General features: G+C 26.1%; 10 protein-coding genes across 10 annotated transcripts; 6 read left to right on the forward strand and 4 right to left on the reverse strand. All coding sequences in view use genetic code 12, as the record gives it.

The window, feature by feature from the left end:
- Positions 1-659: 659 nt before the first annotated feature.
- KGF54_004843 (uncharacterized protein) lies at positions 660-2,099 on the forward strand (the record flags this gene model as incomplete). Its single annotated transcript, XM_051765585.1, has 1 exon — positions 660-2,099. One exon carries the CDS (start codon positions 660-662, stop codon positions 2,097-2,099), a length of 1,440 nt encoding a protein of 479 aa, XP_051618884.1.
- Positions 2,100-3,498: 1,399 nt separating this feature from the next.
- Positions 3,499-4,275, forward strand: KGF54_004844 (uncharacterized protein; the record flags this gene model as incomplete). The annotated part of the gene is made up of 1 exon (XM_051765586.1): positions 3,499-4,275. One exon carries the CDS (start codon positions 3,499-3,501, stop codon positions 4,273-4,275), a length of 777 nt encoding a protein of 258 aa, XP_051618885.1.
- A 1,254-nt stretch (positions 4,276-5,529) lies between these two features.
- On the forward strand, positions 5,530-7,269 carry ECM3 (putative ATPase; the record flags this gene model as incomplete). The annotated part of the gene is made up of 1 exon (XM_051765587.1): positions 5,530-7,269. The coding sequence occupies one exon, from the start codon at positions 5,530-5,532 to the stop codon at positions 7,267-7,269; it is 1,740 nt and encodes a 579-aa protein (XP_051618886.1).
- A 1,145-nt stretch (positions 7,270-8,414) lies between these two features.
- On the forward strand, positions 8,415-9,524 carry IDH2 (isocitrate dehydrogenase (NAD(+)); the record flags this gene model as incomplete). Its single annotated transcript, XM_051765588.1, has 1 exon — positions 8,415-9,524. The coding sequence occupies one exon, from the start codon at positions 8,415-8,417 to the stop codon at positions 9,522-9,524; it is 1,110 nt and encodes a 369-aa protein (XP_051618887.1).
- Positions 9,525-9,616: 92 nt separating this feature from the next.
- Positions 9,617-10,297, reverse strand: ADE8 (phosphoribosylglycinamide formyltransferase; the record flags this gene model as incomplete). Its single annotated transcript, XM_051765589.1, has 1 exon — positions 9,617-10,297. The coding sequence occupies one exon, from the start codon at positions 10,295-10,297 to the stop codon at positions 9,617-9,619; it is 681 nt and encodes a 226-aa protein (XP_051618888.1).
- A 359-nt stretch (positions 10,298-10,656) lies between these two features.
- Positions 10,657-13,368, forward strand: EFT2 (elongation factor 2; the record flags this gene model as incomplete). Its single annotated transcript, XM_051765590.1, has 2 exons — positions 10,657-10,660; positions 10,844-13,368. 2 exons carry the CDS (start codon positions 10,657-10,659, stop codon positions 13,366-13,368), a joined length of 2,529 nt encoding a protein of 842 aa, XP_051618889.1.
- A 418-nt stretch (positions 13,369-13,786) lies between these two features.
- Positions 13,787-15,907, reverse strand: AMO1 (Amo1p; the record flags this gene model as incomplete). The annotated part of the gene is made up of 1 exon (XM_051765591.1): positions 13,787-15,907. The coding sequence occupies one exon, from the start codon at positions 15,905-15,907 to the stop codon at positions 13,787-13,789; it is 2,121 nt and encodes a 706-aa protein (XP_051618890.1).
- A 4,820-nt stretch (positions 15,908-20,727) lies between these two features.
- On the forward strand, positions 20,728-21,357 carry KGF54_004850 (protein-arginine N-methyltransferase; the record flags this gene model as incomplete). Its single annotated transcript, XM_051765593.1, has 1 exon — positions 20,728-21,357. The coding sequence occupies one exon, from the start codon at positions 20,728-20,730 to the stop codon at positions 21,355-21,357; it is 630 nt and encodes a 209-aa protein (XP_051618891.1).
- Positions 21,358-21,379: 22 nt separating this feature from the next.
- Positions 21,380-23,674, reverse strand: KGF54_004851 (putative carboxylic ester hydrolase; the record flags this gene model as incomplete). Its single annotated transcript, XM_051765594.1, has 1 exon — positions 21,380-23,674. One exon carries the CDS (start codon positions 23,672-23,674, stop codon positions 21,380-21,382), a length of 2,295 nt encoding a protein of 764 aa, XP_051618892.1.
- A 250-nt stretch (positions 23,675-23,924) lies between these two features.
- Positions 23,925-26,111, reverse strand: KGF54_004852 (uncharacterized protein; the record flags this gene model as incomplete). Its single annotated transcript, XM_051765595.1, has 1 exon — positions 23,925-26,111. The coding sequence occupies one exon, from the start codon at positions 26,109-26,111 to the stop codon at positions 23,925-23,927; it is 2,187 nt and encodes a 728-aa protein (XP_051618893.1).
- Positions 26,112-26,554: the final 443 nt, after the last annotated feature.

Here is a 26,554-nt window from a genome sequence, read left to right on the forward strand (position 1 = left end):
TTTAGAAAGAAAAAAAAAGTATTTTTGTGTTATAACAAAATATAGATTCTGCTCGGAAATGTAAAGAATCTCCCGTATTAAAATTCGAGAATGTAATACAAAAACATAATAATAAAGCGTTTTCAATTCTATTGTAAATTTAAAATTATAGCAATAATAAACAAAGTGAAAATACTAACCATATTAAAGTTCATCTCTCAATTAAGCGAAATATATGTCATATTTTAAAAGTTTATTTATTTACTCGGAGATATTTTACAAAGGATATAAATGAGTTTCATTTATAAATTTGGAATCAATTAGCTGAATTATTGTTATGCTAAGGGATTGATTATTTCGTAGTAAAAAAATAAATATAATACATTTTTCTTTTACATCATTTAAAATTATTATTGTGTAATATTCTATACTTATTATATTTATTTATATATAAATATTTATATAAATAATAATAATAATTTTTACAATTTTTACAACCAACTTTTTTATATTTTAATTCTTTTCCAACAACCAACTATATTGACTTCCTATATTGACTTCATTATTATCATTGAAATTAAGTTCATTATACTTTTAGCTATTTAATTCTTCACAATCATTTGCTTTGGAAGGTTTTAATAGTTTAATAATAAACTACATTAAACTTCAAATAAATTATAATGTTTAATTTATTGAATTTATTATTTGGTTTATTAACTTCATTAATTCCAATTATATATACCATTAAATCATTAGATAAATCATTAGAATTTAATAAATATTCATATCAATTTTTATTAAATTATTGGTTATATTATATTATATTAGATTATATAACTTATACATTTTTTAATAATTTGGGAATAATTAATTTTGGTAATCATTTAATTAAAATTTGGTTATTTTTTGGTTCAACAAAATATGAAAGTATTGAAATTAATAACATTGTATTAATTAATCATATATTATTTAAAAAATTTTATAAAAATTATCATAATTTTGAAAATTATTTTAATTTTACAATTAACAAAATTTCACCAAAATTTAATAAAATTGGAGATTTAAATTATCGATTAAATCAATTTGGTATAAATTATTCACAATCAATTGATTCAAATTATTCTATTAATTTTGAATTAATATTATTACAAATTATAAATTTTATTAAATTAATTAATAATTTTTTTGGTAATGATAAAATACATTCAATCGATTCACCAAATTCGAATTCATATTCCAAAAAATTGAAAAAAATAAGAAAACAATCATCTTTTACTTCATTTACTTCAGTAGGTTCAAGATCTAATTCAAGTTCAAAATCAACAAATTCAAATTCATCTGACATACTATTACCACCAGCACAACAACACCAACAACAACAGAAGAGTCAATATCAATCACCAAAATCCATTTTTAGTACTAATTCACCACAACCAAATAATGATGAGATAAACTTAATGACAATTCCAAAATATAGAATAAGTAGTACACCACCTCCAATTGCTGATATTAATAATAATATACCATATCCAGCTATAAGTACAATACCTAATAGTAAAGGATTTATTAAAAGAAGATCAAAGTCAAATGGTGATTATGACTTGGACTCACTGATTTTAAAATTTAGACAACATCAAGCTCATTCTCAATCACCTGGAAAAGTTCAAATTCAATCACCAACACAATCACCTTTACAAACTCATTCTTATAAAAACGATAATATTGATTATCAATTAAGTCCAACTCAACCAACTTTTATACAACATCAACATCTACAACCTCTACAACAACAGTATTACCAACAACAACAATCACAACACCAACAACAACAACATCAACCAAGAGTCAAATCAAATACATCATCAAGAAATACATCAGGTTCAAATTACAATTATGAACCACAATTAAATCGTCTGGAAAATTATAGACAATTTAATCATCACAATAATAATCATCACAATACAAATAATAATAGGATAAATAATAGAGAATATAGAGACTATAATGGTGGTTACAAAGTTAATTCAAATGCAATGAGAAGTGTTTCAGAGCAATTAAAAAATTCAAATAATAATAATGAATTACCAGCTGTTCCAACACCTTCAATGGTTTTACAGTAGGATTGAAGTGCAAAAGTTGGTATTATAATTAGCTTATTCAACTAACTCATTGTTAATTTAGATTTAAAAATTTTATTTTAGTTCTTGTTTTTATTCATAATTGTACTTTATAAAATAGTTTTTATAGGGTTTTTTATTTCATATACATGTTACTTGTAGAATTGTATCTGTTTGGTTCCTAATATAAATTATCTCACTGTTAAAAATTTTATCACACTCAAATTTAATATGTATTTAAAATCTACAATCGTATTCTTACATCATAATTTTACTGTTTTGTGTACCGAATCTTGGAAAGCCTTAAATTTTTGAACCCTATATATATTTAAGAAGTTCATTCGTCATCAGCAGTAAATCCATTAGAAGTGTTCAAAAGTATTCAACTAATCAATATAAGGAATAATCAGTTTAAAAATCTAACTCAAATTGCCTTACCTTTTTTCTATAAAAGGTATAGTCAAAAAAATTAGTTAAAAAAAAAAGATTCAAAATAAAAAAGTCCTCGGAAAAATTTAAAACCAGAATATAATTAATTTAATTAAAACATAAACTTCTTGTTTTTTTGTAATGCTAAATTACATCAATAATAAAATAATAGTATTAAAGTCTTAAACAATTATAAGACAAAAACAAAGATTAATAAATCAAATTTCATTTAATGAATAAAATTATAATATAAATAATTTATTAGTTCAACGAGCTTCAATGTTCAAGAACATAATTTGAGATGTATATACATTTCTTATCTTATTCCTTATTCTTTATTGGATTCGTTTTAGACGTAAGACAAATTTAACTCGTTGATTCAATAAGATGAGATATCTAATTAAAGTTAAATTACAATTAATAAATGTATAATTACCTAATTTAATTAATTTTGACATATTTTATTCAATTTTGTCTCATTAATTTTGTGATTTATTATAATTAATTAAATTAATTAGAAAAGTGTTTGATGAAATGATAAAAGAAGTAAAGAATTTTTTATTCTTTTTTTCTCACATCTTTGAATACTGTTTCCTTCTTTGATAAATCCAATTTTTTAATCTACTTTACTTCTTCAATTACTTTTATCATTTATCACCAATAATAAGGAATCAAATTAAAATTCAATATCTTATATTTATCAATTTATCGAATTAATTTAATACCAGAAATTTTAAAGTTTTACAAATAAGCCTTTTCACTTTAATTTTTTACAACACTTTTTTTATCTTATAAAAAGTTTTGTTTGATTATATTTTGTTTTTTATTTTTGGCAACACATTAATTTGAAAACTAAATTATCATATAATTCATCAATTATATTCAACCACTAAACATATTTATACAAAGAATTAAAATAAAATTAAATATCGAAATATATTGAACAGCTCTTTGTTGTCTTATAATTAAAATAATGCCAGGAATATTAGAATCAACAAACAATTTACTACTTAATCCAACTTCGAGTTTAATTACAACTTCACAAACAAGTGGAACAAATCATAGTAATGATGAAATCAAGACAAATGATAATACCAACTCACAAATAGAACAAATACCATTACAACTACAACAACAACAACAACAATATGTTCCACCAACTTCATCATCTTCGAGTACATCAACCAAAAACTCAGAATCGACAATCAACGACACAGCTTTAAATACGACTTTAAATACAACTTATAATGATAACGAAATAACTCCAATTAATGATACCACTAAACCCAACTTAATTACAACATCAACTTCAATTTTCACTTCATTAAGTAGAAAACCTTCAGATAAATTAAAATCTACTCAAATTAATATTCAAAATACTCCAAGATCCAAGTTTCAACCTTTAAATTCACCTTCATCCAATATAATCACTAATAACGATACAACAACAATTTCAAAATTAAATACTACATCTCAAGAATCAATCACAACCCCACAAACTTCTACATCATCATCATCATCAATAACACTAAAAGAAATCCAATTAGCTCAAATAAAACAACAATGTTCAAATTTAATAAAAGAATTAGATGGTGATACACAACCAGAACTTATTGTAAAAAAACATATAATGGAATTAAAAAAATATAATGATTTAAAAGATGTTGCTTTTCAATTAGTTGAATTAATAGCTGATCAAAGAATGGTTAAAACTGATGATATTTTACAAGAAATTAATACTTTAAAATAAATATGAGTTTTTTTGGGTTTTTTACGAATTAATGCTTTTGTTGAATTTCTAGATATAGATTAAATAATGAGATTTTTATGATTATAGTGCTGTCTCTAAACTCGAAATGTTTTTCTCTACCGTTAATTGTCTTCTTTCCATGTTTAACCGTTTTAAATTTTACTTCAATTCTTAAATTTTGGTTTTTGCAACCAATTTATAACCACAAAGTTTTTTAAAATCACGTTATGCTGTATTATGTTGTTAAATTATGTCAAATCATTACACAATGTAAGTTAATGTATTGAATTAAATTTATATCCGATAAACTAGATTATTGAAATGATTAAAAAATAGAGAATAGAAAAACAATTTCTGAAACTGTCTAAGAGTATAAAATTTTAGAGCTACAGCCGTTCTAAATATTTTGAATTGCCGAATGGCTAAATCAATGACATATACGCTTCGGCTAGGGAAGGTATCTGTATCTTATCATTTAATGATGAAGGTTAAAGTGAGATGGACTTTCATTTTCAATTCTTGTTCAATCTCAATCCATACGACTTTTTAAATCGTCAACAAATTTTCTTGTCGAACGAATAAGAAGAACTTTAATTGTTTTAACTAAAAAGTCCTTGATCCTCTTGATTTTGTAAATTATTATAAAGTAGTGTACGAAAAGAAAAAATTTCTTCGTAATCCAAGTAATTCCTCATCAATCAAAATGCATAATTAAAGACTGTAGCTTCATAATTATTTTGAAATCTTTGTAGTTGACGGGTAATGATTCATCTTCTATATAAATAATAATAAATTATACCGAAATTTAAAATATAAAAAAGCCGCACAATGATCATTCAGATAGGAAATTTTTTAATTTTTAATTAAGAACAAAAGAAAAAAGAAAGTATCTAATGTTTAAAACTTATTTTCATTCTAATATTATATATTAATTATAAAATAAAGAAGAGATCCCCCAAATATTTTAGATAAAGTATATTAAAAAATATCAATCCTTTACACTAATTATCAAATATATCACCATTGCTCAATCGCATTATATCTTAATCAAATAAACTAATTCAAATTTTTAATACAGATCAGATTTACATGTCAAACTTTATAATATAGAAACGCAAATTCTGAATCAAATTCAATATATACAATATATAATTTAATCTTCAAAAAATTGCATCAGGGATTTAAATACCCCAAGAATAAATCATTAATAATCATTTTAACCAAATATTCAGCATATTTTAAAATTAATCAAAAATGTCTGAAACTTCATCTGAAAGTTTATCATTAGGATTAGTAATTTATGCATCAGTAAAACCAATTTTTAAAATTTATTTTATTATAGCTATTGGATTTTATTTAGCAAAAAGAAATATTTTAACAGTTACAACATGTAGAGATATATCAGATTTAGTTGTAACTGCAATTATGCCATGTTTAATTTTTAATAATATGGTAAGTTATTTAAAATCTTCAGATATTAAAAATGTTGGAATTATTATATTTACTGCAATATTATTATTTATAGTTGGTGGATCTATATCATTTGCTAATCATTTTATTACAAGATCACCGAAAAGATGGCTTGGTGGATTATTATCAGTTGGGATTTTCCCAAATATTAGTGATTTACCAATTGCATATATACAAACATTTGCAAAGGGGAATAAAATTTTTACAGCTGAAGAAGGAAGTAAAGGTGTTGCATATGTTTGTATTTTTTTAATGGGAATGATTTTATTTCAATTTACTTTTGGATTATATAGATTGATTGAATGGGATTTTAGAGATGAATTATTGGGTGATGATTTGGAGAAGAATAAACATATTACAAATTCAAGTAGTAGCAGTGATGATAAAGATGAAGAAGAAGAAGAAGATGATGATGATGATGGAGAAAAAATAGTTACAAATAAATCATCAACAATAGGAAATCGAAGTCCCATACTAGCGTCTGATCTGAACAGATCTGATACAACAACTTCAGATTTAGAATCTATAAATACAAATTCGAGTGAAGCAGAAAGAAGGAGAGAAAAAATTTCAAATGAAGAAGATCAACATAATGAATTTTTAAAAGCAAAATCTAAAAAAAATATAGAAAATACATCAGATTCAATAATAAGTAGGAAAAGAACCAATAAAAGTACCAATTTATTATCACCACATACAACAAAAAGTAGAAGAGATTCAACAAGTTCAATAACAAGTAATCCATATGGATTAGAAATGATTCCATCAAGAAATAATGATATAAGAAGACAACAATCACAAAACGTGGATGATGTTATTAATGAATATTCAGAATTTGATACTTTAAGAAATAATGAAATTGAAAAAGAAAAATCAAGACAAGAAAGTTTGGTAAGTAATCCAAATGATAAAATAATAGAACCAAAAAAATCAAAATTTAAATCATATGCTAAAACAATGCTTAAAAATTTCACATCATCAAATTCAATTGCATTATTAGCTTCAATAGCAATATGTATGTCACCACCATTAAAAGCATTATTTGTTCCAACAACATTTTATATACCTAACGCACCAGATGAACAACCACCATTATCATTCATAATAGACTTAACAAGTTATATAGGAGCTGCATCAGTTCCATTAGGTTTATTATTATTAGGTGCAACACTAGCAAGATTACAAGTTAAAAATATGGCACCAGGATTTTGGAAAACTGCAATTTTAGTAACTGCAACAAGATTAATTATATTACCAATATTTGGAGTTGGATTAACTACTGGAATATATAAAGCAGGTTGGTATGGTTCAGATAGATTAGTACGATTTGTAAGTGTTTTAGAATTTGGATTACCAAATGCAACTTCATTAGTTTATTTTACTGCTTTTTATACTGATCCACAAGCTAAAGAACATTTACAAATGGATTGTTTAGCTGTTGTTTTAATTTTCCAATATTTGATATTATGGTTTACTTTACCTTTTTTAATTACTTTTACTTTAAAAGTTTCAATGGGTTTATAATAGAGTTTTTTTAGTTTGTTAGTAATAGACATTTATACATTGCATTTATAAAATTTAATCTAGATTGATTTATTATAATTACATTTGTTTTGAACATCATTTTGTAATTTACATTGCGAGGCTATTAATGAACTTCGTAATCATTTACCATGACTACGTTCAGCAATTATCTCTAACTGATGAAAGAGTGAATTGTGGTAGTCACACCCAATTTTGAGAAAAATAGGTCTAATCATTTAGTCGAGCGCGACTCATTTATACTCCGAAAAGGAGGGGAAGTGTATCAAAAAAAAATTAAATTTTAACCCATAAAAAACGTCGATAGTAACAACATGTATTAGTCAATTTCAATATATTATCCTTGAACACTAAAAGTTTCAAAGTATTCACCTTTTTACAATTATTACTTACTTGATTTCAAATTAACCCCAAATAGTTGGACCAACATTTAAATATTTCGGACTTTTTCAATTAAATTTAAACTTTATTCGAGACCGAAAAAATATAGTACAAAAAATCAACTTATAATTGATTGGTTACTTTTAAATAATTGAGAAGTTTCAAAATACTAAGAATAAAAAATTCCTTATAACACAAATTTGAATATAACTCCGATTACTTAGTAAAAATAATACATCAAAATTTTTCAAGAATATATTTAAACCGAAATCTTTACTCGATAAATGTTGATTTATGAGTAGATCTGAGGAATTTCATATTATTCAAAATTGATTTAATTGTAAAAGATTGGATAAGTGCTAGTAGGAATAAAATCAACATCAAAAATAAATCTCTTAATCTCTACTCTTTCTAGTATATATCTACAATCAAGCCAATTTTAAAATCAAGAAACGAAAACGGTTGCAATTTGAATAAAATCTTTTTCAATTTCTTCAATGCGTTATATTTATTATTATAATACTAAATCTATCAATTTAATATATTAGAATTAATTACTTTAAGAATTTGTATATTGCAAAAAAAAAAAAAAAAGAAAAAAAAAAAATTTAAATTTTCATCAAATAAAATAATTTTGAATTTTGATTCTCATTTTTTAATACAATAAATATAATAAATTCATCTCATTTATACATTTTGAATCAATTCAACTCAACCATCCTTCAAACTACATATTCCTATATACAATGTTTAAGCAAATTGTAAAATCAACTTATTTCAAATCAGCTAAATCACCATTATTAACAAGATCATATATTGCTGGTCAATTTACTGGTACTAAAAATTCAAATGGTAAATATACTGTTACATTAATTGAAGGTGATGGTATTGGACCAGAAATTTCACAAGCTGTAAAAGATATTTATAAAGCTGCTGAAGTACCAATTGAATGGGAAGAAGTTGATGTTACTCCTATATTAATTGATGGTAAAACTACATTACCTCAACCTGCAGTTGATTCAGTAAATAAAAATTTAGTTGCTTTAAAAGGTCCATTAGCTACTCCAGTTGGTAAAGGTCATACATCAATGAATTTAACTTTAAGAAGAACTTTTAATTTATTTGCAAATGTTAGACCATGTAAATCAATTGTTGGTTATAAAACTCCTTATGAAAATGTTGATACTGTATTAATTAGAGAAAATACTGAAGGTGAATATTCAGGTATTGAACATACTATTGTACCAGGTGTTGTACAATCTATAAAATTAATTACAAAACCTGCTTCTGAAAAAGTTATTAGATATGGTTTTGAATATGCAAAATCAATTGGTAAACCTCATATTTTAGTTGTTCATAAAGCTTCAATTATGAAATTATCAGATGGTTTATTTGTAAATACTGCTAAAGAAATTGCAAAAGAATATCCTGATGTTACATTAGATTTTGAATTATTAGATAATACTTCATTAAAATTAACTTCTGATCCTTCTCAATATAAAGATGTTGTTATGGTTATGCCAAATTTATATGGTGATATTATGTCAGATTTATCTTCAGGTTTAATTGGTGGATTAGGTTTAACTCCTTCTGGTAATATGGGTAATAAAGTTTCAATTTTTGAAGCTGTTCATGGTTCAGCACCAGATATTGCAGGTAAAGGTTTAGCTAATCCAACTGCTTTATTATTATCTTCATGTATGATGTTAAGACATATGTCATTAAATGATCAAGCTGATAGAATTGAAAATGCTGTATTAAAAACTATTGCTTCAGGTCCTGAAAATAGAACTGGTGATTTAAAAGGTACTTCAACAACTAAACATTTTACTGAAGAAGTCATTAAAAATTTATAAACAATTAATGAATAATAAATATACACTATTTATATAATTATTATATTTATATACATTTTTAAACTTATATAAACAATATACACATAAACTTGTTACAAATTATTAGATAATTCATTAATAATTTTATTTGTACCTTCAACAATTGCAATATGTTCAATTTGATGTACTCTTTCTTCATATTGTTCTAATGATTCACCTTTTATTAAATCTAATTCTTTAACTAAAATAGGTTCACCTTTATCAACTTCAGTTATTACTTTATGTATCATTACTCCTCCCTGTTTAATTTCACCATCTTGACCAGCTTTCCAACAACGATCTATAGCATGAGTTCCTTCAAATGCTCCAGGTAATGCAGGATGTAAATTTATTATTGTTATTCCAGCTTTTTCTAATGGTTCTAAAATAGTTGGTGATAAAATTAACATCCAACCTGCACATACTATTAATTTTGGTGGTATATAATTATTTTTTTCTAGTTTTGAATCAATTGATCCATTTATTATTAAATTTGCCAAATCTCTATTAAATTGTTCTCTTTTTTCTTTCCTTATTTCAATTTGATCTTTTGTTGTTCCTTTATAATAATTTTTTAAAAGATGAGTTTTTGTAGGTATTTGATTTTGTGAAGCTCTTTTTAATCCATAAGCTGTATCTGATGAAGATATAACTTGAGTTATATTACCATTTAATTTTCCTTGAGATTGAGCATCTATTAATGCTTGTAAATTAGTACCAGAACCAGATATTAATACTGTTATGTTGCAAGCCATGTCGGAAGCTTATTCAATAATTGAAAGAGCTAGACCAGGTACAATTTGGTTGTAAATTTTTCATATTTTTTTAAGACTTTAATTCAATGTCATAAAACTTAATTCAATGTCATAAATGTGTTTTCTGTGTCTGACGTAAGAATTTTTTATGTCATAAGGCTCTATGTATGTAGCAGAGGTCGTGTGAAATATTACATCTTAATATCAATAATTAACAAATTTATTAATAAATAATTTTTTTAGTGTTTTAATCTTATTTTAATTTTTTTAGATAAAATTTTTTCATATTTTTTTCCCTCTTCCTTTTTGAATTTCTCCCCAATTCATTGGATTAATACAACTAATTTAAATATAACAAGATGGGTATGTTTCAAATTATGATAGAGATCATATCATGATTGTCAATAGTCTATTTGAATAATGAATTGAACCATCACAATTTCAATAATTGGCCATTGGATCAATTAAAACGTGTGCTTTGAAAAATTTTTCAAAAAGGGCTGCAAAAATTTTAAATGACTTGATTACTAACAATTAATTTTATAGTTGCCTTCACTATTGAACAAATCCGTGAGTTGATGGACAAAGTTACCAATGTTCGTAACATGTCTGTCATTGCTCACGTCGATCACGGTAAATCCACTTTAACTGATTCTTTAGTTCAAAAAGCTGGTATTATTTCTGCTGGTAAAGCTGGTGAAGCTAGATTTATGGATACTAGAAAAGATGAACAAGAAAGAGGTATTACTATTAAATCTACTGCCATTTCATTATATGCTTCAATGACTGATGATGATGTTAAAGATATTAAACAAAAAACTGATGGTAACTCATTTTTAATTAATTTAATTGATTCACCAGGTCACGTTGATTTCTCTTCAGAAGTTACTGCTGCTTTAAGAGTTACTGATGGTGCTTTAGTTGTTGTTGATACCGTTGAAGGTGTTTGTGTTCAAACTGAAACCGTTTTAAGACAAGCTTTAGGTGAAAGAATTAAACCAGTTGTTATTATTAATAAAGTTGATAGAGCTTTATTAGAATTACAAGTTACTAAAGAAGATTTATACCAATCATTTGCAAGAACTGTTGAATCTGTTAATGTTATTATTTCAACTTATGTTGATCCAGTCTTAGGTGATTGTCAAGTTTTCCCAGATAAAGGAACTGTTGCTTTTGGTTCAGGTTTACATGGTTGGGCTTTTACTGTTAGACAATTTGCTAACAGATATGCTAAAAAATTCGGTGTTGATAAAACTAAAATGATGGAAAGATTATGGGGAGATTCATTCTTTAATCCAAAAACTAAAAAATGGACTAACAAAGATAAAGATGCTGATGGAAAACCATTAGAAAGAGCTTTCAATATGTTTGTTTTAGATCCAATTTTCAGATTATTTGCAGCTATTATGAATTTCAAAAAAGATGAAATTCCAACTTTATTAGAAAAATTAGATATTACTTTAAAATCTGATGAAAAAGAATTAGAAGGTAAAGCTTTATTAAAAGTTGTTATGAGAAAATTCTTACCAGCTGCTGATGCTTTATTAGAAATGATTGTTTTACATTTACCATCCCCAGTTACTGCTCAAAACTATAGAGCTGAAACTTTATATGAAGGTCCATCAGATGATGCTTTCTGTAATGCTATCAGAAATTGTGATCCAAAGGCTGATTTAATGTTGTATGTATCTAAGATGGTTCCAACATCTGATAAAGGTAGATTCTATGCTTTTGGTAGAGTTTTCGCTGGTACTGTTAAATCTGGTCAAAAAGTTAGAATTCAAGGTCCAAACTATCAAGTTGGTAAAAAAGAAGATTTATTTTTAAAATCAATTCAAAGAACTGTTTTAATGATGGGTAGAAATGTTGAACAAATTGATGATTGTCCAGCTGGTAACATTGTTGGTTTAGTTGGTATTGATCAATTTTTATTAAAATCAGGTACTATTACTACCAATGAAGCTGCTCACAATTTGAAAGTTATGAAATTCTCAGTCTCACCAGTTGTCCAAGTCGCTGTTGAAGTTAAAAATGCTAATGATTTACCAAAATTAGTTGAAGGTTTAAAAAGATTATCAAAATCAGATCCATGTGTCTTAACCTCAATGTCTGAATCAGGTGAACATATTGTTGCTGCTACTGGTGAATTACATTTAGAAATTTGTTTATCAGATTTAGAAAATGATCATGCTGGTGTTCCAATTAGAGTTTCACCACCAGTTGTTGCTTATAGAGAAACTGTTGAAGGTGAATCATCGATGGTTGCCTTATCTAAATCACCAAATAAACATAACAGAATTTATGTTAAAGCTCAACCAATTGATGAAGAAGTTTCATTAGATATTGAAAATGGTGTCATTAACCCAAGAGATGATTTCAAAGCTAGAGCAAGAATCTTAGCAGATAAACACGGTTGGGATGTTACTGATGCAAGAAAAATTTGGTGTTTCGGTCCAGATGGTAACGGTCCAAATTTAGTTGTTGATCAAACTAAAGCTGTCCAATACTTGAATGAAATTAAAGATTCAGTTGTTGCTGCTTTCCAATGGGCTACTAAAGAAGGTCCAATCTTTGGTGAAAACTGTAGATCAGTTAGAGTTAATATTTTAGATGTTACTTTACATGCTGATGCTATCCACAGAGGTGGTGGTCAAATTATCCCAACTATGAGAAGAGTTACTTATGCTTCAATGTTATTAGCTGAACCAGCAATTCAAGAACCAGTTTTCTTAGTTGAAATTCAATGTCCAGAAAATGCTATCGGTGGTATCTATTCAGTCTTGAACAAAAAAAGAGGTCAAGTTATCTCAGAAGAACAAAGACCAGGTACTCCATTATTCACTGTCAAAGCTTACTTACCTGTTAATGAATCATTTGGTTTCACTGGTGAATTAAGACAAGCTACCGGTGGTCAAGCTTTCCCACAATTAATTTTTGATCATTGGTCAATTTTAAGTGGTGATGTTAAAGATCCATCTTCAAAACCAGGTTTAATTGTTAAAGAAAAAAGACAAAGACAAGGTCTTAAAGAAGAAGTTCCAGATTATACTGAATATTATGATAAATTATAGGTGGATACTGGTCCAAGTTGAAAAACTTTTTTACATAAATAAATATATATATTATTGAAATTAATTGAAAGATCTAAAAAATATTTAATGTTTTGTAGTCTGTACACACGAATTCGATCAATTATGATGAAATTGATGAAATTGCTTTAAATTCGTCTGCTCTGCGATGCGTGACTTCATAGTTAATATATTGTTTCAAACTAGATTTTACTGTGCAGCACAAAGACAAAGCTGTTATGTTGTCTTGAAATTTACTAAAGTTGTATTTCTATGACTATGTTCAATTCAGTTTCGAAAAATATTCAATTCGGTAAAATCTACAATTGTTTAAAATTCTTAACAATATTAAAACGATTAATTCATAAAAAGCTACTTACAAATATATAAATTAATTTTTGATTTTTATTTTTTATTTAAATTATTTTTGAACACATTCAGTAGCTAATCTTGAAGATTTATCAACAGTCAAACTACAAGTATCAACACCTACTGCATTAGCTTTAACTTCTTTTGTTGTTCTAGCATATGATGGTCTAACATCCAATACAGGATTTTCAAGATGAATATTTCTTGGTCTTAATTGTAAATCAAAAATCTCTGTTGGCATAACTGGGAAATCTTCTGGAGCTGGGAAATGAGTAATACCAAAAGTATGGAAGAAAACAATATCAGTATTATCAATACTTGCTTTACCATCACCAATCCATTCTCTCATACCTCTTTTACCATCACCACTCCATTGAGCAACATGATCACCTGATGGATATAATAAACCATAACCATATTGATCATCTTTATATGGAATGACTTGAGTATGATTAGCAGCCCATGGAGCTCTTTTTCTAACTAATGAACCTTCTTGAGCTAATAATGGTGAACAGAAAGTTGAAACTAATTTATAAGTAGCTGGTTTACCTGAATATGGATGAATTGAATTTGGATTAAAAATATCCCAAGTTCTTGCAGTTGCACCATCAAGATTAGTAACACCATCTTTAACAGTTTTAAAAGTTTGTTTATCACAATAGAAAGCATTACCATACATATTTTCATTTGAACCAGTTGGGAATGGTGATGGTCTAGCATCACTTGTACCTGCTGAATTATTATCACCATCAATTCTTGGATGTAATCTTAATGAGAATAAATGTTGATGATTATGAGCATTAACATTTGGATAAACTTTTGTACCCCATGGTCCAATATCTTCATTATCACCACAAATATAAGTATTTAATATACCAGTTAATCTAACTTCTAATTTAATAGTACCATCTTGTCTAAAAATCCAATATAAACAATATTCATAATTAGCAGCTGTAAAAATTTGTGAAACAATTAATTTCTTACCTCTTGTAGTAACATTAGTTTGGAAATCATCTCTAAAATCTGAATGTTTAAATAATAAACCATCATCTTCTTCATGAATACAAACAGCATTTTTAACAGTAGTTGCTTCACCATCTTTATCTGGGAAATGAGCATCCATATAATGAATAACACCTTTACAATCACAACCTAAAGCTAATGGATTTGTACAATTACCAGCACCGTATTCACCAATATCTAAAGCATGTTTTCTTTGATGTGGGAAATCTGGTGAACCGTATGGAACCACCATTTCACATAAAGAAATACGATGAAATAATGATCTTGGTTTTCCATGACCATTCCAAGTCATATCACTTAAAACAATACCTTCACGATAATTGAAACCAATATGGAATTTGAAATTTGACCAAGTCATAACATTACCATCTAATTTAAATGAAACACCATTTGGTTGAGTAATATTGATAATAGTATTATCATCTCTATAACCTGATGGATTTTCTTTAGTACCAAATTTTTCTTGAATATGTTTTGGATGGAAACTTGAATGTTTAAATTTAGAAAGTGGTCTTCTAACTTGAGGAATATCAATGGAAATAACTTTACCAGCATTCATATCAACAATTGGACAAAAATCAAATGGATGTGAATAATGAGAATCATCTTCATCTGATCTATAATACATTAAAGCTTGTTGTAATCTTTTACCTGCACCCCATCTTTCATCATAACCAATAGTCCAAGCATCACAATAAATTTTATCCATTTGACCTTTTGGTAAACCACTCAATTCACATTGTCTAATAACTTCAGGATCATTACGAACAATATTTTCAGTTTTTTGTAAATCATAAGGAGTTAAAATTGGTTGAACACCTGTAGTGTTTTTAAATTCAATTAATTCTTGATTAGAAATATCAACTAAACCTTCATGGACACCTTCATCACCTTCAGCAACAATTACAAAATAAGCAATTCTCGGTGGTTTTGGACCATTTTTTTCTTTCCATTCATAATATGCTCTTTTAATTGGTTCTCTTAAAGTAACAGTATTGAAAATAATTGATTTATTCTTGTAATTATTTCTAACAATATTTGAAACTGATTTAATTTCTTGAGGTGATAATGGATCTAAAGGATGAGCTGGAGCTGGTGGAGCACCAACTGCTGCAGTAGTTTGTAATGCTAATTGAGCTAATCTTTCCATTTTTTGATAAAGTAATAAAATTGATTAAATAATTAAAACCCTTTATTAACTTAATTCTTGACTATGAAATAAAATGAAATGAAAAATTCAATGAATAATTGACAAGGACTTTGGTTATTTATTTATATAAATTATTTGGCAAGAAAAGCTGAAAAAAAAATAATCTTATCGAATTAATTATGTTATACATATTAAATTATTATTATTCATTATCGATCTATACTTATAAAAATATATTATTTAATATTCTTTGCATAATTAAAAATTGAAAAATTATCTGAACAAGATCTTATCATTACTCAATTTGTTATAATTTTCCACTAAAATTAATTTTGTTGATAGATTTTGTAACTAATTTTTTTTCAAAGAGAGGTGGTATAAATTACCTAATTGGTAACTTTTTTGCGCTGGACTTCAATTTTCAATTTGTATGATTATACTATTCCAATGAGATTGATTTATTAATTATCAAATATTAGCCAACCAATGGTTTGATCATTGCCAATATTATATCCGGTATTTGTGAAATAATAATCTAGGAGATTCTTTTATAATCAATGAACAACCAAGTAAAATTGCGAGGATATGCTCATCACCAATATACAGATGTCTCAAAGATCTTCTAGGATACGCTTAATCAGCAATACTTGAAGTAAACTGTGTCTGCTGGCATGGACAGGAAAGAGGTATTGGTACCATATTTGCAGACTATTACAGCCACTTGGTGATCCCTCTTTTTATTCGTTGATAAATTTTCAATTAATGTAATATCAAGCAAATTGATGTAGCTTTTAAATGCTTTAGAGACTTTTAAATGAAGATAGAAAAAAAATAATATCATTAAGGACCAATGAAGAAAAAATGTTGATATATGATTTTTTCTTGTTCTGGTCAATTAATTGTTAAATTTGAATTATAATAATTTGTTCAAGCTTTTTATGTCATCTATCAAGTAATAATTACTTACTTGGCTCATGCTGGCTGTTCTAATGTCTAGTAAAACTTTTACTTGCTGACTTCAAAAGACAATACTTGAAGTACCAAATTTTCCATAGTAGAGGACTGATCATTGGAAGAAAAATTTTTCAAATATTTGAACAAACTTACATTCTTCTCAAAGAATCAGCAAATTGTAATATTTTTGCATTAAATTAAATGATAATTTTTGCTTAGTGGGGATTTATTTTTGATCTTTGACTAGTGTATCGCATAATTGTAGAATTCAATTTACTCTTTAAAGTCTAAGACTTCTTTGATGGTTCTATTCATCACAAGATATATTTCAATTTCTTTTTGCTCATTGAAATCATTATATGTTGAGGTACGGATGAATAAGTTTTGAAACGGTTTTGTGTTTCTGTTTTGTAAATTAGATCGAACTAAATTCTTTTTGATTTTGTGTTAAACTGTTTAAGTCTCGTAAATTAGTCTAAAAATAGAAATTTCAATAAAACTTAAAATTACTATATATAACTGTCTAGAACTCAAGATATTAAAATACAACAAATTTAAATTATAGTTTCATTATTCATTTATTAAAACATTATATACAAATTACTGTTTTACTATATAGGGTATTTCATACATTTAATTCATGTTTAACCTTTTTTGACACATAATTAATTCTTTTATTTAAAATATTTAAACAAAAAGGTAATAAAACAAATCCAAATAAATTATAAATACTCCAACAATTAATTAGTATAATTTTAATTAAATTCAAACTTGATTTTATACTTTTTAAATCCAAATTATTTAAACAAAAATTTGAAATTGTTTGTGGGTTTGTTGATAAGCATAATTTATAGTCAAATTGATTTAAATTATTTAAAATTATTGATGTTAAAAATGAAACTTTTTCTGTATTAAAATTTAATATTTGTAAAATATTTATAATTGTATCTTTTCCTAATATCAATGACCAGATTGATATAATGATCAATAAACAATTATATGACCATATAAATTGGGTGAAAAATTTTAAGAAATTTTTATTTTTAGTGGTTGATGATATCATACTGTGATTTTGACAGTCAACTTTGTTGATGGATTGGTAAAAGTTTAAATTGTAATAAATGATATTGAATAAATAAGTTAAAGTTAACGATATATAAAAATAATCAAACTTTATAGTAAATACTTCTGACGTTGACAATAATAATAAGTTATTGGGTATTATGATTATTGAAGTTATTAAAAATGAAATAAATAAAAACAAATTATATACAAAGAATTCTAGTATTTTAGATTTGTTCCTTTTTTTGGTGATACGGTTTTCACTTTTTTCCTTATTCTCATCAACAATGTCATTTTGTGAGAAATTTATATTATTTGAAAATGATAATGTAGTTGAAATTAAATATATGAAAAAAATTAAAAAATCATGCAATTTTGAAAATTTTAAACAGTTTGACGAATTCATGGGTATAATAGTTAAAGTTATTAGATTAAAATTCCATATAATTTGTAGAACAAGTAATTTGGACTTTAATTTTATGTAGCTGTATATTAAAATAATTATTGATATTATTATATTCAAATAAAAATATGAAAATGTTGTTAATTGATATATTATTACATCCATTACTGATTTGTAACTCTCTAAATTCGTAATTGATATCGATGATAAGATACTCATATTAAACGTGATGATTTATTACCTGGTTATTCAATTGTTTTAAATAAGTTAACTCAATTAATGACGAAGTGATGTTAAGTGTAAATTGTAATCTTTTGTGAAAAGAGCTATTGACTTGGCCAATAATTCTTACAATATGAAAATATGAAATTTGAGACTTCCTTCAAGTGAGCTGTTTAACACATCTTTCAAAAATTTATTGGATTATAAATGAAATATATATATATTATATATTAATAATAATATTGTAATGATATATTAATAATTTTTTAATAATTAACACTTTATACTTTACGCATTATGCATTATAAATTAAATTAAAATTAATAAAGAATATCAAAAAAAAAGAATATGTAAGTAATTAAGGTAACAACGTAATAAGATAAAAAATTATAAATAGATCTTTGACTTAAATGCTTAAAATTTCCAATTAATATTAATCCAGTTTCGTCGTTTATGATATCTGGATAGATCTTTGACCTGTTCAATTTTAAGTATTAGTATATACAAAAAAGTAATATAAATTTATTGAATTTTCATATAATAAATGAAATAAACTAAAAAATATGTCAAAAAAAAATTAAAGTTTAAAATTAAAAAATAATAAAATTTAATTAAACCGTTTTAAGTTATAGTAATATGTATATGTACTTTTGTGTAATTAGAATAAGTATGAGTTTATTATATGAGAGATTTCCATCTATTCCGAAATTTGCTTTTACATTCATTTGATACTATGATTTTATACTTTAAATATAAGTAGGATATTAGATTAAAAAGATTATATACATATATACATGGTTATATAATATTAAGATGTCCGGGATAATCGATATTCTTTGAAAAGGTCATTAAGTTGTAAATTTAAAACGTTTTTTTACAAACTATACATTTCGAATTTTTTATAAGGGATGGCTAAAGTATTAGATCTCATAGTAAGCAAAACTTTTAAAACTTCTTTTTTAACACGATACGATAGCAAAGTACTGATATCCGGCTTTCAAGTTTCCAAAAGATTTTTGGTTTTTCAGTTTTTAAAATAGTTGTCGTATGCGTTTTTTCTACTTCTGGATTTACAATTACTTTTTTTAAACGACAATTAAAGAACAACAAATTTGAAATACTTCTAGTAGAAAACCCCTTTGCTTTGATAAATCAAAATCGGGTAATATCATAACTCATCTCTATTTATAAATTCATACTATTTGGTAATATCATAACTCATCTCTATTTATTAATTTTAACTATTTGGGTCTGGACTTACTCCACTAAATAATTTAATTAAAACATGAAATTTCTCAAATGTTACTTAATTTGGGTACCTAATTGTCATTTTAAATGAAAAACAATAGACTTAAAATTTAATATCAGCCGATTCATAAACTAATTTGTTAAATTGTTTGCATAAATTTGAAATATACGATGAGACTAAATGCAAAAAAAAAACATCCGAAATTTGAAAGATAGAAAACTCGGCTATAAATTATTTTATAGAAGAAAATTTATTACCGATAATAATAACGCATATTATGAATCAATCAAAGTCTGTCGCATGCAATACCCTTCTTAAAAATAACCTTAATTTGATCTGATTCATTTGTATTTGCGCTCTAATCGTATAAGTAAGTTTGACCTGAAGACACTTGAATGCATACGAGCCATAGATAACTTGATTTTGTTCCATCTCAACTAAAAAATTTTCTCTTTACTTTTGCTTTGTTAGATTATTGTGGTATCGTTCATATACTGATTTAAAATGGTAATTCCAAATACTAATATAAATTCAATCTAAGGAAAGCATTGTTACCTTTAAGGCTGGACTCACATTCCTTGATACGGTTTACTGCAATTACCATGGTTGTATTTTTGTTTGATAATTCAAATTCGTCAACAACGACTGCTTGAAATTTACCAACTTCAAAATCCGAGGCTTTTAAATTTATAATACTCGTTGCGCTGTATATTAAGAGCTATGTTGTAGGATTGAATGGCTCGAGTCATATTTGAATTTGAAACATTCTGATCAAATTTGGTTGCAAAATTTACTACAACTTTGGTAGCTCCAAGTTATCGAAAACATCTCGCAGAAAAGTTTAATTTGCGAAATCATTAAAATCAAGCTTTCAAAACGATCAGAATCAACCATAATTAAATTTGCATTTCCAAAATATACAATTCAACAATGAAGTACATAGTAGAGCATATGGAAGAAGGATTTTCTGAATGGGTCATATTAGAATATTCACAAATAATACGAGACGTTGGAAAAGAAAATCTTATATTAACATCATTACCATCAACAACTACAGAAAAAGATATCCCTAAAAGACTATTAGATATGGGATTACAATGGACTACAAAAGAATGTATAGATTTGGAATTTGATGGGAAAATTATCAATCGAGATGAAATTGCATTACTTGATCCAGCTGCTACAACAGATTTAATACCTGAAGATAAATCCAAAATTGAATATTTTCTTCTAGCTGGAGTATTAGGAGAACATCCAAGAAAAGATAGAACAGGAATATTACGTGAAAAATATAAATTTTTAGGTAGAAGATTAGGAAATTTACAAATGACTACTGATAGTGCTGTAAGAACTGCACAAAGGATAATTGATGGTACAAAATTTGAAGATATAAAATTTTTGGATTATCCAGAAATAAAATATAATAAATATGAATCTACTGAAATGCCATTTAGATACATTGTTGATGATAATAATGAACCTATTTTACCTGAAGGAATGTTGGAATTGATTAGAAAAGATGCAGATCAAAGTATTGATGATTTATTAATAGATGAATAAATATATTTATTTTTAAAGAATGTCAATATAACGTTACTGTTTCAGTAACAGGTTTTTGATTTTTAGATAATACTTCTTTCATTATAAATCCAGCAGTATTTTCATCTTCATAATATGATATATGTGCACTGACTGCAGAAACTAAGGATATATCTAGTACACCCATTGGTAAACTATAGTCAATTCTACCGGAATCGTTTAATGCTGTTAATGTGACTAATTCTTTTGAAGTTAATTTTCTTTCGTGAGGTTCGACATCATCATTTTGTTCTGATTCTCCATCCGGTTTTATAACACTAGATATTATATCACCTAATGCATTTTCATTTTGAGCTTTCTCTTCTATTGATTTTGATTCTTTGTTTGGTGGTTGTTTTTGAGTTAAACTTAACCATTTTACAGCAGATGATATTTTTTCAGATATATCATCACCTAAATTAGCCAAATCTTTAATTTGACTATTTAATCCTTTAACTGCAAACTCAACGGGTACAGCTTTAAAATCTCCAAATTTAGGTGCTACTAATGGTTCTACTCTATAAGCAATTGGATCACATGGATGGAATAAATTATATAAGTTTTGACATTTTGGTGAAACAATATTAGACTCTTTATTTGGTTGATAATTTTTATCTTGTTGAGATCTTGCTTCAATATTTTTACCTTCTAATAATTTGAACATACCTACTGGAGAACCAAGAAGAAATAAATTTTCAACATCAAATGCAAGATCTTTTTCAACATCAATTTCTCCTGTTATTGTTCCACTTTGACCAGATAAAATATCAAATGAAATGGCTGAACCTAATGAATGACCCAAAATATGAACTTTACCATTAAAATTTGGGTTTTTTTCCTTGAATAATTTATAAACTCTATTGGTCTCAGATATAACAGCAGTGAAAATTTGTTGTAAATAATTTGGCTGATAATATAACAAAACATCCAATACAACATCACCAAATATATTTCTTAAAGCTTTTATACCGTCGACATTTATTTGAGATAACGTAGGTAATCTTGAATCCTTATTTTCCTTTTTTGTCATTTGTGGTCGAAAATCAACTCTATGTCTCCAAGATATTGGTAATACTTGAATTCTATTATTATGCTCATCTTGTTTACCATTTGGGTAGGCTAGCTTTTTATAATCATCATTTTCTTCAAAGACTTTTTTCATTGTATTTCTTAAAACATTTATATTGTGAGTAAAATTAACTGATTCATATTTACTCCCCAAAACTTGTCCAATTCCATGAACACATAAAATCAAATGATCGATTTCTCTATTTGATTTAGTTACTGAGGTTTCTAAATCATAATCTTTTTCAAGATATTGTTGCATATGTTTATCATCAATTTCATTATCAGCAGTGGATGATTCATTTGAAATTTCATCAACATTTTTAGAATCAGATTTATTTAAATCTTTTCCCAAAATATAACCAAATTCATTTTGGAAAGTATCAGCAATTCCAGGTAATGGATTATCTGGTAATTTATCAAATAAACTTTTTTTCAATTTTTCAGAATATCCTCTTTCAATATGTTTAACACCTAATAAAGAAACTTGATTTGGTCCAAAATATCTTATAATATCAATTCGAAAATCAGTTGCGATGTTTATTGGGAAAATAGCTGCTTGATTTTTATTAAAATATAGTACAAGTTGATCATTACTTAATTTATAAACATCCTTTTGTCCGCTAACGTCTATTTCATGTTCTTCTTCATCTTCGTTCCCTTCAATTTGAGATTTATTAAATTCTGATATTTTATTTTTATTTAATTTTGCATTACTTTCGTTAAAGTCGGAATCAAATGAATATGGTTTCACTTTTTTGAATCCAATTTCCAACTCTTTAGTTAGTTCACCATTTAGTGGTTTACCATCAGAATCAAACCAAACTCCTCTTCTGACTTCATAAATTGGTCCATCCCAATAAACAGGAGCTAATTGAAATTCATTAACATCTACTTCAAATAACTTATCTTCATTTACTTCAATTGGTTTACTGTTCAGTTTATCTTTATTTTTAAATTCTCTTTCTAGATTATTTGAATCATATTCTGAAAATGGAATAAAAGATTCTGGTTGTTTTGTTTGTTTGTAGTGAAACCAATCTGGCTTTGAAATTGGTACGTCGGAGGCATAAAACCACCTTACATTAGGATTTGATACATCATTTTTCGATTGAGGTGAGTTTGGCAACACTTTAGTGGTTGTTTTAAACCGTATTGAAATTAATTGTTTCGGTCGCAGACATGAATACGGACTCTTATATGTCAATGGTATAGTTCTTCGTACTATAATCATGATCTCTGAAAATCAATATATATAATTTACTGATTTTGTGGTTGTTGTGAATAAACATTTCTTTTTATTGTATTTTGTATAGCAACCTTACATTAATTATATTTAATGCATGATTTTGTTTCACATTTTTTTTTTTTCATTTGGTTTCACATGTTAAATATGGAGTACGCGAGTGAAGTCACGAGACCAATTTATATAGAGCACAAAGAGTTTGGACACTTAATATTGTTGAGCAATTGTATATTATTTATTATGTCAATCCTGGTAATGGTAAAGTCAATTCACCACTTGGCCATTTTAATATAGCAGCATTTGAAAAATCACTATATAAATTTGTATTTGGTATTTTCCTACCAATTCTTATATATATTGGAATATCACCTTTTGAATCTTTTAAACCATTGCTTAAGCCATCTTGTACCCAATCATATATAGGGTTTGAAGTGTTTGTTAAGACTTGTTTCAAATCAATTGATGAGGAACCATCTAATATGAGATGTTCTATATCATTAATTAGAATAGATATCGATGAATATTTTTCATAATTTGTTGAAACTTTAGTTATGTTGGTTGGTATATTTTGCCAATTCAATGAACCAGTCAGTGAATTATAATCTGTAATGATAGGTGGTATCAATGAACCTTTTGGATCATCTCTTTTTAGTGATGTTATAGTTTCAGCAATGGCTGCTAACCCCCATCTTGAGGCACCTGATAAAAATAAACCTAGTAATATCCCTTGAAACATTAAAGCTGTTCTACCTCTTGTAGCACAACCAGGAATTAATAGCATTGCTAAGATATAATGATGAACTCTTAAAGTTAAACCAGGTATACCCGCTAAAAATATTAAACCAATAACAAATATGGAATATATAAGTAAATATTTTTGAAATCTACCAGATAACCAAATTTTATAAGCTTGAATAAATGCACATGTTGTTATAGTTATTATGATTCCCGAGACTGCCAACATCGCACCAGATTGTTCTTTTAAATCACTAATGGTTAATCTATCAACAGGCAATCTATCAAATGTAACATTATTTAATACTCCCAACCAAAATAAAGGATAAAACAAAAACAATCTTGATAAGTACGAAACTTTTTCATTTGGTGAAGTAGGTTCTGATAAGGTTCTTTTTGTTGAAAAATGCCAAAGAATATATAAAATGGAACAAGTAGGTAAAAATCTTTCTAAACCTATTGAAATTAAATATGCAAAATCTTGTGGATCTGTTGCATCAACATTGACTGGTGGATCGGTAGCTAAGCAAATAGTCCAAAATCCAACTATATTAGTTACCCAAAATGTAATTGCTCCACTAGCTAAATAAACTATTGGTATTCCTAATAGAATGTTTATTATCAAAATTATTATTCTTGGATCTGTACATTGAATAAATTGGTCATTATCATCACTAGAAATCAAGTTTTTGAAAAAAAATGAAGATTTAAAAAATGAATTAAAATTTATTGAATTATCAACTCCATAATGACCTTTAGTTGAATTAAAAAATGGTTGATTACCACTCTTGTATGACATCCTTGCACAACCACCCCAAATAGGTGAAACAATACCAGCATGTACAGCAGCACCACAAGGATAAGAATCAGCTCTATAAGGATTTGTAATTTGATTTTTATCTATACTTTTTTGAACTTTATCACCACCACCAATAAAATAACCACGATATTTAATTCTTTGATCACCTATGGGCATTAAAGAATATGTCCAACTACCTCTATCACATAATGCAGGACATCTTATAATTATATCTTTTTCACCTGTATGTTTTAAAATATCTGGACATAATTCACCATTTAATCCACATGCAGTGTTTTTACCATTCCAGAATTCTGATTGTGATGAACATGATAAAGAATAAATATGAGATTTTGGATCTTTATTTGAATAAGGAGGTATTGTGAAATAAGGTATTAAAATTGTATAAATCAATCCAAACCAAAATATTAGATAAACAACTAATAATAATCTTTTATAAATCAATGGAATCCTTCCGTTAAATTTATCAGGTATTTCTTCAAAATATTCTAGTTTTGTTATTCTTGGAGCATATTCATCTTTAGGTTCAATTGGTCCATTCCATAATCTATAAAAAAATCTTTTGATTTTAGAACTAATTCCTTCATCTTTATATAATCCAATATATTCATCATTGTCAGATTCTATTTCAAAATTTTCTTCATCATTTTCATTCCCATTATCGTAATTTCCAGGTGATAATAAATGAGATTGTGACATTTTTGTTATGGAAGGAGTTGAAGAAGAAGAAGTAGTTAAACTTGAACTTAAATCATTCAATTGTATATCTTCAGATTCAGTAAGATCTGAATTATTATATAATGTAGTTGATCTTTTTAAATTTAAATCTTGTATCTTTTGATTATTATTGGTAGTAGGTTTATGTTTCATAAAGTAAAATGTAAAATTAAAATTATTAATACTTGAAAGTAAGATTATGTATGTATTGTTAATTTATAATTTTATTATTATTTAATTTAAATTTTTCCTTTATCGTAAATTAAATATTTTTTAGTTAAAGAGTTTTATAAATAAAAATTCAAGGGTTTATATTTGTTAACAAAATATAATCAAGTGTAGGTCATATACCAAGCTTTTTATTTTAGAGATTTTAAAGCTCAAACTTTATTCCGATCTAGATCTTGTATCTAAAGTTTTTGAAATAGATTGCAAAATCTCTCAAATCATGATTTTGAAAACCTTGTGTGAATACAAAAAATTATCTGAAACAGAAAAATAAATTATAAGAGTTAATAAAGAATAAGAAATATTGAAATTTGAAAATTATTAATATTTATTAAAATACAAACACAAGAAACTATAAAATCAATCTA

The sequence above is a fragment of the Candida jiufengensis genome (genome assembly GCF_024610255.1).
Source record: "Candida jiufengensis strain CBS 10846 chromosome Unknown scaffold1, whole genome shotgun sequence".
NCBI lineage: Eukaryota > Fungi > Ascomycota > Pichiomycetes > Serinales > Debaryomycetaceae > Lodderomyces > Lodderomyces jiufengensis.